We start from the raw sequence: 14,292 nt of genomic DNA on the forward strand, positions 1-14,292 counted from the left end.
ATAGTTGTGCATTCATCATTTCAGTCATTACTAGAGCCTTTTAATTATTTCAATAATAATAAAAACCAGACAGACAAGAATATTCTTTGCCTTTCAGTCTCTGCTTTCCCTGCTGTACATAGCTGGAATTTGTAGCTATTCTTGCACAATTACTTATTAAGTAGTTTGATTTAGATGTAAGAATAAGATTTTGAAACTGGGAGAAGGACTTGAAAATAGGTGATACATTCTGAGTGGAAGCATTTATAGTGCAAGGATCCCCATAGATTCTTGGCAATGGCAGGCATAGAAATGAGAGAGTATTAATAATAAAATAGCATTGAAAATTTGGTGTGATGGGATTGAAGGAATTTGTGGCATTATAATGGCATTTCTTGTTAGTAAGAAAATCTAACTTACACAAAAGGGCAATGAGTTAAATAACATAAAAAACAAAATCTAGAATGATGTCAACATTGTTTATGCTTTTCTCACAGTCATTTGTAGAGGTATAAGAGGCAAAACTTAGTTTTGGTCAAGGGGCCCAATTCAAGAACACTAAGATTACTTGTAATATAGCTGCATTGATTCAAGGGTCAGCATTGTCACTTCTTACTTAGACCTTGGAAATCAAGTGTTTCTCTTTTAACATCTACTGAAAGGGTACTTTTCATGTCGTGTATATTAAAGAGTTTGACTCTTATCCCTAATCATTAGTAGTTCTTTTTTGATTTTTTAATGGCCATTTTTAAAAAGTGTTTTGTTGATTATGCTTAAAAATTATTAAAACTTGGTCTTTAGGAAGTCTGTCTCTTAAATTACTTCGAGAATTTTCATGTCAGACAAGAAACAGTGACATTGTCAGTTCTTTAGTTAAAAGCTGAAGTGTCAGTCAGAACGATGACTTTAGTATGGGACTAATGGACAAGGGTGGCCATGGTGAAGGTCGACCAGGGGTCTCTGGCAAATTGTATGGGAATAGTGAAAGAGAACTGATAAGTCTACCCAGTAGAATGACACTCTCTATAAGGGTGCTTCTAGAGGTGAGGGGTGTGATACTCTAGGCCATTTCCTGTTACCTTTCCCTACCCCAAGCATGAAGTAGTGGGTGAGCAGGGAGTCATGGTTTGACCATGAGCAGACATGATTAGTGCTGGTAGAAAAGGTGATATTCAGGTTCTTGTCCCCAGTTCACCCCTCTGTCCTCTTTTAGTATATGTGAATTTATTAAACAAGTAGAATTTTTTTCTTTTTCAGGAAGTAGTTGAGCTCTTTAAAGAAGACTCCCTCTAGAAAAGGACATGAATACATAATAGAATCTTCATTTTTATCTCATGCAGCTCAAAGAAAATGAACGGCACCCTAGACCACCCAGACCAACCAGATCTTGATGCTATCAAGATGTTTGTGGGCCAGGTTCCAAGGACCTGGTCTGAGAAGGACTTGAGGGAACTCTTCGAACAGTATGGTGCTGTTTATGAAATCAACGTCCTAAGGGATAGGAGCCAAAACCCTCCTCAGAGCAAAGGTGAGGGCTTTGGGTTTTTGACAGGGCATAAAGACTTGAGTTTTCGTACATAGTGTCTGCCATGCTCATGCTGTCTCATGTGGCCAGAATGTTGCTGTGTTCCTATTGGGGGAAAAGTAGGTCCATTTTAGTAGATATGTCTTCCAACCCAGAGGTTTAAAAATAAAAATTTCAGGTGTCATCATGAAGACAACTTGTTAGTTGGGCCTTGGGTAGTCCTTTGCAAGAGTTCTAAAATCAAGAGACAGGCCCATATTGTCTCTCTTTAGATGTTGGGAGTGAAATGACAAAAATAATATTGGCATTAAACCAACCACAAGAGATTGCTTTAGTGTTTGGAATAGGATTAAGTGAGAGAGAGAGAGAGAGATGGATCTCTTGTCAGTGCTACAGAGGCCTTGCTGGATGGCTTATCAACTAGGAGAGACTGCTTGATAGGCAGCTGTAGCCTACAAAATGAATGGAAAGAAAAGGCTGAGCTGTTTCCAGAAGTATCCAACAGAGTGGAAGTTTCACAACATTGGTGGTAGGTAAGGCTTTAGCTTTTCTGCTGTATACCCAGAGACATGCTTTTGTTTTTCCAAATGACTAAATTCAGAGTAATTTTATGTGAACACTGTTCTGTAGTGCAAATATGAACAAGCATGATTATCTTGTCTGAAGCAAGCTATGAAGCAAAGGATTCTAGAAGCAAAGAAATTATTTTCTGTTTGTAGCACAGTTAGCCAAAAATATAAAGTGTTGTAGCTCCTGAAAATGACTGGCAATACAACATGCAGTAATTTAAAATCTTAACTGCAATGTGATTATGAAAAAAGTCTCTGAAGTATATCATGGAGATAGGGGAGCATCACAGCATTGAAACCAAGATTTACAAGACACTTTTTTCCTCCCTCCCACTGCCAATCAAGATACAAAGCACAAAATCACCACTTCTTTTCAGTCAGTAGCATGTGATTTGATGAAAACCAAAAGTCAAAAAGATGTTAAATTCTTGCCTGTAAGTCATTTTATAATTTAATAAGTGCTAATTATGTTTGAGGTATTTGGTAGAAATAAGTTATGGTATAGGAATAGTTTTTCTGAGAGCAGGGAAAGATAAGCAGCAAGATGGAAGGGTGCCTGGTCATCTTATTTATAGCTGGATCCTCTTACCTAGCATACTGCCGGATCTGCCAAGTAGGGTGAATTGAATGGAATGGTACTGTGATATTTGTAAGGAAAGTCATGTTTTCCATAGAAGTTACAGGAGCAACTAAAGAAGTTTAATAGAATTAGTAGTTGACTATAACTATAAAGAAAATGCGTAGAGAATAATTTGGTAGGGTTTTTTTGTTGTTTTCTCTTACTAGATGCACAGAACTCCCCCCCCCCCCAATTGTAATAAACCCAGCCCTTTGTATGACAGCATGACAGTGAAGGAGGGGGGTACTCTAGGAATTGTCTCCTTTCAAAATAATGCTTTGATTTTGTAAAATCTTGTTTATTGCAGGGTGCTGTTTTGTTACATTTTACACCCGTAAAGCTGCATTAGAAGCTCAGAATGCTCTTCACAACATGAAGGTCCTCCCAGGGGTAAGTAATAGTAAGTGGAGCTGTTTTGACACAAGGAACATGATTATCAGGAATAAACTGAAAACCATTTGGGGCAAAAGGTGACTGCCATAGAAATTGATGTAAAGGAAAACATAAAGAGAACATTTCAGAGAAGACAGGCAGTAAGTCAGGTCTTGGACAGTCTTTTTGCAAGAGCTCTAAATTCAAGAGACAAGCCCACCACATGTGTATCTCATTGGATTTTGGGAATGGAATGACAAAAACCAACCACAGAAATTTGTGACTGGCAGAAAATAGTTCTCTTCAGCCAGGAGTCTTGGGTATTTTGATTTCTTAACTCACATTCTATCCTGGGTTTTTTGGACAAAAGACAAGGCAGATATAAGTTCAGAGAGAGCTTTTAGGGCTCTAGTTTTGATAATTACTTTTATGTCCCCATTTATGAAAGTATTTCCTGAATACCCTCAATGTGTACAAAGATAATCCTCGTGCTTTTTCCTTTTTAGATGCATCATCCTATACAGATGAAACCTGCTGACAGTGAGAAGAATAATGGTAAGGAAGGATATGAAGTGCTCTTGTTAAAACAAGAGGTTTTAAGGTTTCTTTGTAGCTTGTTTGCTGTTCTTGTCACCTGGGTTGTATTCTCTTAAGATTCTGCCATCTAAACTTTTTTTTTCCTTTTTAAATAAGTATGGTAAATAAATGAGAAAACTAAAGTTGACAACATTTTAGAATGAACTGGAATGTCCTTGATCAGTATAATTTCTTATGGACAGGGTGAGGGTAAAATATGAGCAAGTTAAAAAGGAGAACTTCACTCTCCAGGGAATAGAAAAGGGAAGGAGACAGTTACACTGACTGAAAGGTGTGTTCTTTTCCTCTTGTCAGATCATCAGTTAAATGTGAAAACCTTGTCCTCCTTTAGTAGTAGTAGTAATAATAAGAGTAAACATTTCTAAGTGCAAGGAAGGATGCTAAGCACTTTGCATGTGTTAAAGTGCAGCCCTTTGAAGTTATCCTCATTACTCAGATGGGCAAACAGGCACAGAAGTTAAATAATATTTATAAGGTCACAAAGCTACCATATTTTATCTAAATTAGAGTTCTTAATGAGGTGTCCAAAGACCCCCAAGAGGTCTGTGGAAAGATTTCAGGGATTCCATAAACTTTAATTTTAAAAAATCAACTTATTATCTTTATTTTCTCTGACCTCTAGCGTTGAGTGTCATAAAACTATTTGCTGCTACATTCTGAGAAGGGGTCTCAGGTTTTCACCTGACTGCCAAAGGGTTCCATGGAATGAAAAAAATGGTTAAGAACCCCTGATCTAAATTGCTTCCAATTAAAACTGTAATTTGAAGATATATGGATTAGAAGAAAAAAAAATACATTACTTTTTTTGTTTGTGATGGACCAGGGATTGAACCTGGGACCTCTTATGTGGGAGGCTGGCCCACAACCACTGAGCCACATCGGCTCGCCACTGATTATAAGAAGTATTGTGATTTTGGAGATGTTAAATCATGAAAAAATGTGTTACCTTAGAATCCGTGAACTATAATATAAAGGCACAGAACCAGATTTTAAACCCAGGTGGTCTGGTTACATAGACTGTGTTATACTACCTCTTTTAGTGGTGATGGTTAAGCTTTTTGTGTTTTATTCTCTTAGCAGTGGAAGACAGAAAGCTGTTTATTGGTATGATTTCCAAGAAGTGCACTGAAAATGACATCCGAGTCATGTTCTCTTCATTTGGACAGATCGAAGAGTGCCGGATATTGCGGGGACCTGATGGCCTGAGCCGAGGTGGGTACATTTTTAACCTTTAAAGAGAGTCTCTGGTTAATTAGACCAGTGATCCCTAGCCAACATGGCTCTGTTACATGGAGAGAGTTTAGTCCTGCTGCTTGGTGCTGTGTACTTTGGTCCTTTCCTGTTTCGACGCCTCCTACTAGTTGATCCCTTTAGGGTTCTCTCACCCCATCTCAGAAGGTCTATACTCCACATTTCAGTGTCTTGTGTTAAAATTCTCTCTTTTTGTGCTTAAAGAGGTTCTTGATGCCAAAATGGAAATGCTTCCTTCTTTTCCTTTCAAAAGGAACTTGAGAATGTGATTTCTCCTTCTCCCTCAAGCACTTTCTTTCCTGTCTATATTCTGTTGTTTTTCATTACAGCACTAATCATCTTGTTGTAACATATCCCTGAAAGCAGGGATAATGTCTATATTATCCCCAGCTTGGTACTTGGCTCATAGTTGGTGCTCAGTAAATGTCTGTCAGATAAATAAATCAGCAGATAAATGAGTGAATTATTGACATCTCTTACAGGTTGTGCGTTTGTGACTTTTACAACAAGAGCCATGGCTCAGACAGCTATCAAGGCAATGCACCAAGCACAGACCATGGAGGTAAGGAGCAGATGAATGAAAGGGATAAAGTTCCTTAGCTTGAAAATGCTAAGACAGCTGGCCATCAAAGTACAGTAGCCTCTGTAGCATCTAACTGCCCAAAAATTTTAAACAGGCCAATCCAGCTATCTTTAAAATTAGCATAATTTAATAGGTATCATGCTATTATAGACCTATTTAAAAGAAGTAAGATTTAAATTACTACACTAGGATTGACTAATACAAAATGTCCTTGTTTTCATTAATACTTTATTAAAACCCTTAATGTGATCTGTTTTCTTTTAAAAGAAATATGTTCAATCAGCCTTATGTTGGTAATTAAACATGAAATGAAAGTGAAATTGAAATATTTCGCTTGACTTTAAACCACATATAAGTCAGCAGTCCAGCTTTATTTCCAACTGGTCCCAGGTTTATTTAAAAATAAATAAAGCAATAATTCATTTTTTAAAAAATTCACATATTGTAAATAGTTGCCCTTTTAAATTGTCTTTTGCTACTTGTGTCTATCAGGAAGAGAATCATTTGAATGCAGCCTGCAAGGCACTATAAAGGCCCTTTACCTGAAAGGAAGAGTTTGACCATTTGCTTTTGGTGTTTTCATAGGGTTGCTCATCCCCAATGGTGGTAAAATTTGCTGATACACAGAAGGACAAAGAACAGAAGAGAATGGCGCAGCAGCTTCAGCAACAGATGCAGCAAATCAGTGCAGCATCTGTGTGGGGAAACCTTGCTGGTCTAAATACTCTTGGACCCCAGTATTTAGCAGTGAGTCTTTGTGGTTTGCTTTCTGCAGACTTTGCAAGCTCTCCCAGCTGTATCTTCTTCTGCTGTCCCTAGTTAAGTCAAAGTGGCATTTACACCTTCTGACATTTAGAAATTTCACGTAAAATTTAAGCAAGGCAATGTGTTTTTTTTTTACTCATGTTTCTTTCATCACACACCTCTGGTTATATCATGAGGCTTCTGCTAGCAATTAAAATGAAATCTGATTCCCTGACTTAAAGAATTAGAAACATCTCATGTGCCTCTGTACCCAAGAAAAAAAATCCTGAAGGAATCCTTTTTTTCTTTTTCCTTATCACTTTCTTTTTAAGGAGGTGCCAGGGATTGAACCTAGGACCTCATACATGGGAAGCAGGCATTCAACCACTGAGCTACATCTGCTCCCCAATGAGGGTTGATTTTTTTCATTTGTTTGTCTTGTTTTTAGGAGGTTCTGGGTATCAAACCTGGGACTTCGTGCATGGGAAGCAGGTGCTCAACCACAAGCTATTTCTGCTGCCCCAAAGGAATCTTAACTACCGAGCATCTCTCTCCATTTCTTTTACTACCAGATATAGAGGGCATCATGAAAATAATTACTCTTCCCTAAGGAGTATGATAAATAGTTCTTTTAGCTCACTTGAGAAATTAGGAGTTCAACATGGGCATTATTAAATGGGTCTTAACAGGTGTATATTTGAGTTCCTTTTGTCCCAAACAGATTTGCTTTAATTTGATCTTCTTCTTCTTGAGTTTGAGTAATATATTCTAGGAGAGGGTCAGACTGCAGTTTGTTATGTAGACTCCAGTTTGTCTGTAGTGTTTATTACAGGGGATTATTACTGCTTTAACCCTTGAACGATTGTAGCCAGCACAAATATTTAAAACCATCTCATCGGTGAGTTAGAAGCAAAAGATCATCTGTAAAGCGACCAGTGAAGAAGAAAAAATGGTGAAACCACTAGATTTGTATGAATAGGCAAAAAACAAACAAAAATGCATAGGAGTAACTGGTATAATCAATCATTCCTCATCCTTTAAAATGTTTTTCTATATAGACACAGTAAAAGCAATGTCTGTCCTGTAGCACTGAGCTTTGGCTAATTTTTTATCCTCTAGTGTCCAAAGTACCAAACTGTTAAAAAGAATTCCCAGCTAGTATTTCTCAAGAAGTGTAGATGATTGTTATAGTTCATCATTCAAATTCAGATTAATTTGCTTCTTAGTGCTAGAATATTGCTTTATTAAGAAAATTAAAGATTTTAGCCTTCTTCTGAAATGATAATTCTTTGAAAAAAAAGATCTCCACAGTACACATTTGCTTTTCTCAGAGAGTTTTGGAGCCACTTTTCAGGGAAAACTCCTTCTTTGCCATCATCACCAAATACGGCAAGATAATGATGATATATGTTGAGAGCTATGGTCTCATGGTTTCACTTTGACATGGTCCCTTCAGTAAGAGCTGATCTCATTTAGGGAGGAGGTAAAGTGCCCAGTATTATAGGCACAATACACCGTTTGGGACTGAACGTATTACCCAAGGTATTTCAGAATACAAAAATGAAGATACATGGGTGCTGTTGGACTGTGTAAGTGATAGTATATCATTGTTAATTATGCAGTTCTTTCTGGAATATGTGGAATTGAACCTGAGCTCTACAGATTTGGAACAGTGGATCTTTTTGTGGCGTTGTGGACCCTTTTGAGAAACTAGTAAAAATTATGTGTATATGCACCTATCCATTTCATTTCTGGAGGTCTGTGGACCTCGTAAAATCTATTCATGAACTCTGGGTTACAGGGATTCATAATGATAGAAACTGGTTCACAAGAATGGGCAATAGGTTGAATAAAGGATCCAGAAACAAGAATACCATTTGTCTGTAAGGGACAATAAATGTGGGTTTGAATGGAACACAGGTTTTACTCAGGTTGGTTAGATGAAGATTGTGGTTTGCTGAAATACAGCATGTGGTTTGCTGAGATACAGACCATGGCATTCCATAAGCTTGTGGAGAAATTCTCTTAAACTGTTATGTGATAACCATTCAAAGAGATTTTTACATTGAACCTGATATGGACTGATCTATCAATCATATACATGGTCATCTGCAACAGTGAAATCCAGTTTGTTTGTTTATTTTTTGGGGTGGGGGGTGTGTGTTAGATAGGGCTTGGTGAATTGTGTAGCATGTGAGAGAACAATGTAGTAATGGGACTGTTGTGACCAGTAAAGGGTGATTCCAAGAAATACCCTGCAGTGGACAGCTTTGATATTATTTTAAATAGTTGTATGAAGTAGAGATTGGATATCCAGATGGGAATAGTCTGCAGAGTAAGGTGTGTGTACTTAACTAAGGAGAACTTGGAAGAGAGGACCTAGAAAAAGCAGTCATCACAATGCGGACACTAATTGCAGTTGACTGCACTGGCTTGAGTTGAGCTTACTTCCCTGCTCTACTTTCGTCCTCTGCTGTGTTGCATTCTGCTGCCCAGGGACTTGAGCTTGGCTTAGTACTCACTGAGCATCCTATGATCTGGGCTAGGGCTTTAGCTGTGTTGTATTGTCCTGTGCTGTCATAAGCCTCATGTTTCTGTTGTGTTGGCTTGGGTTCTTGTCTTTGACTTTTTTCTCTTTGGGGGCCTCTGCACTCTCGCTTTGCTGTGCTGTAGAGTTATCCCAGATGCAGAACCAGCCCTCACTCTCACTCTTGTTCTGTTTTTTGGTGTAATGTCTAGCTTTATTTGCAGCTCCTTCAGCAGACTGCTTCCTCTGGGAACCTCAACACCCTGAGCAGCCTCCACCCAATGGGAGGTAAGTGTTTCACTGCTATGCAGGAGCAGCAGCAGCCAGGCGACAGACCCAGCTAACAACAGTCTGAAACTTTTCCAGCTTTCACTTCGTGTCCTGAAAGGAACAGGGCCAGCTTTGTACCCTTTGTGCAGGGGGGAAAAAAGACAAAGGAACTCATTACATAAACCTGTCATAAGAGGAAAATCCCAGGACTCAATTTCCTTGTCTCTATAAGGTGGCCCTATTGTTGGTTGATGCCAGATTGCTCTGGGCTTGTCCCTCCACTCCCTTAAGTCTATTGGGGAAGAAGCTGGGAAAGAGCTATTAGCATTGGACTATCTGAGCCATTCTGCTTAGGGTAAATTCATAGGAACTCTATTTCCAAAATAAAGTCACTTTCTTGTGGCCCTGTGAAGAAAAGCCCAACATGGCTTCTGTGCAGGTGGCTTACCCTGAAGCTGCTAAAACCCTGGCAGTTAGTTCACCTGTGTTTTTATACGTTTTTGTTGTTGTTCTTATTGTTAACATTGTTGGCAGGCATAATTGACAAGTATCTGAGTTTTTTAGAAAAATGGGGCTCCATAAATGAATCTGAGACAGGGCCATCAGCACAGTTGGTGGAGGCAGGGTGTGGAGCAGTTTGAAAGCTGCCTGCCCCTTCTGCAATTAGGTTAGGTTAGGCAAGCACATTTGAAAACAGGTTGGTCTTAACCAAACTACATTTTGCTCTTTAAAAAGTTTTGATAGTGGTTCATTTTGTACCAGGGGATTATAGTTTTCTGTGTTTCTGGAAGTCACTAGATGAGTATCATAATCTGTATTGTAGTTGTTTTAATTCTTACTCACTTTTCCCACTCCTTTTCCCCCAGTCTGCCTTTCCGTGGTCTTATAAATGGTTTGTAACACATTGTTAGCAGTTCAGATTTCTTGCCCTCCTTTTAACTGCGATACCTGGATTCTGCTTGGGAGTTTCTCAGTGTTTTTTTCTCTCTTCTTCTTCTGATTAATCTGCTATTCAAGTGGTGTTTTTTTTTTCTTTTTTTCTTTATTCTTTCTCCTATTCTTGTTCTCAGATGTATTTTCTCTTGTCATTCCTCCCTTGGTCTTCTGGATTTCTCTCTGCTACATTTTCTGCTGTTTCACCTGCAAGTGACGCACTTGGACACAGTCCTGTTCTGTGCAGCAGTTTGGCCTTGTTCTCTTGGGCTTTTGACCCTATACCCCTCCTTTTCTGGTTTCCTAATTGCCTATCCCTTTATTAATGCTCATTTTGGGGTACATGCTACTGGATTAAATATCTCTTCTCTGAGGAAAGGTCAAGTTATTATTGAGTTGAGTGATATCTGATTCTCTTCAGAGCCCTGTAGCCTTGCTTGTAAAGCTTTTATCTAAAACTGTTTCTCTGTGTCCGGGACCAGCCTTCTGCCAGCATGTCCTGTCATTGCTGGAGTGGATATGAGGCACCCTTATCTTCTGGCTGATCTCTTGCTTTGGATGTTACAGGGTTAAATGCAATGCAGTTACAGAATTTGGCTGCACTAGCTGCTGCAGCTAGCGCAGCTCAGAACACGCCAAGTGGTACCAATGCTCTCACTACATCCAGCAGTCCCCTCAGCGTACTCACCAGTTCAGGTAAGCGTGTAGCGTGTAAGTGTGTAGGGGCTAGTGTGTGCCTTGGAAAGATCATCTCTATTTGAAGGCAGAGTCCAAAGAGAAGTGTGTGTCATTCTGGAAAGTAGTTACGCATTTCTAAAGATTTTGAACAACAGGCTCAAATATCATCTTATGACTTAGGAGAAATCTACAATTTACAGTTTGCTGTAACCATCATTTGTTTCTATGTCCTATAAGGATGTTTGTCAGAATTAGTAACTGAAAAACCTCTTTACAAATAGAATATTTTGTTATTTTCACTCTTATGTTTTGACTCTTGTTGACAATTAGAGGACAGGTGGTGGCTTGAGTTTAACTCCTGGATTTCTAATAGCAGGGTCCTCACCTAGCTCCAGCAGCAGCAACTCGGTCAACCCCATAGCCTCCCTTGGAGCCCTGCAGACATTAGCTGGAGCAACGGCTGGCCTCAATGTTGGCTCTTTGGCAGGTGAGAGGCAACCCCTGTATGACATCCGACCACTCCCATGCAGGTAGCCTGTTTTAAACAACCCCAGTAGTTTCACCACTAGAATGATTGGGGTGACCCAGTGAAGTTAGAAATGAAATTTTGAATCAAACTTGAGTTAAATCCCATCTCTGCCCCTTAACTAGCTCTAAATCTGGACAACCTTTCTAAGGCCATTTTCACGGCTGTGAAGTGGGAGCAGTAGAACACTTTTGAGTATTATTAGAAAGTTAAATGAGAGCGTAGGTGAAGTGCTGAGCACATCGCTTAGTATAGCACCTGTAACCATCGTGTGTGCTCATTAGATGCTGGCTGTCATTGTGCGATGATAGGGTTTGCCATCATCTTGACAAAGACCACATGTACCCTTTTTAGTCCCCACTCCTGGGTCTTTTATTTTATCATACTCTAGCTCTGTATGAGAAAGTGGCACAAAAGCCAAAGAGAAAATAGAGCCCTTTTGTGTGTCATTGGTAACATTTGTTCCACAGATTTGAAGAATGGGGCAGAGGCACACTTGGGTTTTGTTTTGTTTTTTAATGTCCCCTTTAGCAACAAGGCCTGGTGAGGGCCCTGAGATCTGACCAGTCAGGTGGATGTTCCTCCTTGGGGGAGGTGCTGGAGTCTCTCCTCTTATAGCTGTCTCTAAGTGTATACCTGTCTATGGCACTCATTGAAACGTTCCAATATGTTAACCCTGTTATTCCTGCATTAAAGGGATGGCTGCTTTAAATGGTGGCCTGGGCAGCAGTGGCCTTTCCAATGGCACTGGGAGCACAATGGAAGCCCTTACTCAGGCCTACTCGGGGATCCAGCAGTATGCTGCTGCAGCCCTCCCCACTCTGTACAACCAGAACCTGTTGACACAGCAGAGTATTGGTGCTGCTGGAAGCCAGAAGGAAGGTGAGTACAAAAGGAGATTGGATTCCGGGATGGGAAATGTTACACCATCTGCGCCAGAACTGAATGGCAGGGCAAAGGCCATGAGGACCATTTTGGTGATCAGACCAGCACACTTGACAATGTTAAGAGTAGGCCAGGAAATTCTGCAAGGGTCTGATCTGCTTTTGGAATGTTTTCTGGATGTGGCTAAGAACAAAACCTTGGTATGCCCTCCTAGGATGGGACTTCAGTTTTTAGAAAAAGAAACAGATGCTGACTTTACTTGTGCCTGACACCATTTGACAATCTTCAGAATCTGTTTCTATTAAGAAGTCTTGTATACAGGTTATAAATCTTTCAGAGGATATTCTCTGTCTTAGGTATCTCTTTTAGCTGTATGTATCACTTGGCATTTTCCCCACTTTCTTATCTGTGCTTTTTCTGATGGAAGACAAACTGAGGGGTGATGGAATGGAAAGAGTTATGGCCCATGGGTTAATGGAGTGGGAAAGGTATGCTTTGACATAAATGGCATTAATTTTTTTTTGAGGTGCTGGGGATTGAACCCTGGACCTCAGATGTGGGAAGCTGGTGCTCAACCACTGAGCCACATTGGCTCCCCTGAGGTTTTTTTTTTCCATTTGTTTGCTTGTTTTGTTTTTGTTTTTTGTATTTAGGAGGCACTGGGGACTGAACCTGGGACCTCCTATGTGGGAAGCAGGCATCCAACTATTTAAGCCACATCTGCTCCATAAGAGAGGCTTTCTAGATAGAAAGAGGCCTGGAGGTTGGATTAGCAGAAAGTTTTGCTGACACTTTTGCTCAGATTTGACTGGTTTTTTTTGTTTTGTTTTTTGTTTTCTAAAGATTTAATTTATTTCTCCCCCCTCCTTCCATTGTCCGCTCTCTGTGTCCATTTGCTGTGTGTTCGTCTGTGTCTGCTTGTATTCTCATTAGGAGGTTCTAGGAACCGATCCTGGAACCTTGTGCAGTGGGAGAGAGGCGATCATTCTCTTGAGCCACCTCAGCTCCCTGGCCTGCATCTCTCATCGTCCTCTGTGTCTTTTTTTGTTGCATCATCTTGCTGTGTCAGTTCTCTTGTGGGCCAGGACTTCTCTGTGGGGCAGCACTCCGCATGGGCCAGCTCATCACTGTGATGTGTTTGATGACAACAGCAAGGAGGCCAGTGTGTCTGAAAAATGGTTGAATTGCTATTGTAATACAAATATTTTTTGGTTAGAAAATTGCTCACTTTAAGTTGTTAGAAGAGGCGGCGGATTTGGCCCAGTGGTTAGGGCGTCCGTCTACCACATGGGAGGTCGCGGTTCAAACTCCGGGCCTCCTTGACCCATGTGGAGCTTGGCCCATGTGCAGTGCTGATGCGTGCAAGGAGTGCCCTGCCACGCAGGGGTGTCCCCCGCTTAGGGGAGCCCCACGCGCAAGGAGTGTGCCCCATAAGGAGAGCCGCCCAGTGCAAAGAAAGTTCAGCCTCCCAGGGATGGTGCTGCACACATGGCGAATTGACGCAGCAAGATGACACAACAAAAAAGAGACACAGATTCGTGTGCTGCTGACGACAACAGAAGCGGGAGAAGAACACGCAGCAAAATGGACACAGAGAACAGACAGCTGGAGGGAAGGGGAGAGAAACAAAAATCTTTTTAAAAAACACACACACACACAAACTATATACATTAAACAACAGTAGTTCATCTCAGTCCTCTAATCTCCTTTAGGAATCCACCACCTACTACCAGGGTTTGAAGATATTTTCCTACATTTTCTTCTAGAAGCTTTATGGTTCTTGCTTTTGTATTTAGGTTTTTTAGTCATTCTGATTAACTTTTGTATAAGGTGTGAGATAGGGGTCCTCTTCCCTTCTTTTGGCTATGGATATTCAGTTCTTTCAGCACCATTGGTTGAATGTACTCTTTTGCCCAAGCTGGGTGGGTTTGACAGGCTAGTCAAAAATCAATTGACCATACCTGTGAGGGTCTGATTCTGAACTATCAGTTTGGTTCCCTTGGTCTGTGTGTCTGTCTTTACATCAGTACCATGCTGTTTTTACCACTGTAGCTAGATAATATGATTTAAAGTCCAGAAATGAGAGTTTTCCAAGTGTGCTTTTCCTTTTTAAGATGTTTCTGACTATTCAGGCCCTCTTATCCTTCCTAATAAATTTGATAATTGTGTTTTCCATTTATCTAAAAAATGCTGGTAGAATTTTTATCAAGATTGCATTGAATCTGTATATCAAT

At 40.2% G+C, this 14,292-nt stretch overlaps 1 protein-coding gene across 20 annotated transcripts in view; it reads left to right on the forward strand.

Moving 5' to 3' along the window:
• The window catches only part of CELF1 (CUGBP Elav-like family member 1), an 88,572-nt gene that overhangs the window by 63,306 nt on the left and 10,974 nt on the right, over nt 1–14,292 (forward strand). For 7 of the 20 annotated variants that reach the window (XM_071218017.1, XM_071218016.1, XM_012524920.4 and 4 more), the window contains 10 exons: nt 1,320–1,507; nt 3,000–3,082; nt 3,571–3,619; nt 4,739–4,873; nt 5,395–5,474; nt 6,081–6,242; nt 8,979–9,054; nt 10,537–10,665; nt 11,021–11,134; nt 11,870–12,055. In XM_071218017.1, coding sequence (XP_071074118.1) covers nt 1,330–1,507; nt 3,000–3,082; nt 3,571–3,619; nt 4,739–4,873; nt 5,395–5,474; nt 6,081–6,242; nt 8,979–9,054; nt 10,537–10,665; nt 11,021–11,134; nt 11,870–12,055 — 1,192 coding nt within the window. In that variant the 5' untranslated portion in view covers nt 1,320–1,329. The remainder of the gene's footprint in view (nt 1–1,319; nt 1,508–2,999; nt 3,083–3,570; nt 3,620–4,738; nt 4,874–5,394; nt 5,475–6,080; nt 6,243–8,978; nt 9,055–10,536; nt 10,666–11,020; nt 11,135–11,869; nt 12,056–14,292) is intronic. The other 13 variants (XM_071218021.1, XM_071218020.1, XM_012524923.4 and 10 more) reach the window with 3 other exon arrangements.

Source organism: Dasypus novemcinctus, chromosome 10, assembly GCF_030445035.2.
Source record: "Dasypus novemcinctus isolate mDasNov1 chromosome 10, mDasNov1.1.hap2, whole genome shotgun sequence".
NCBI classification, from domain to species: Eukaryota; Metazoa; Chordata; class Mammalia; order Cingulata; family Dasypodidae; genus Dasypus; species Dasypus novemcinctus.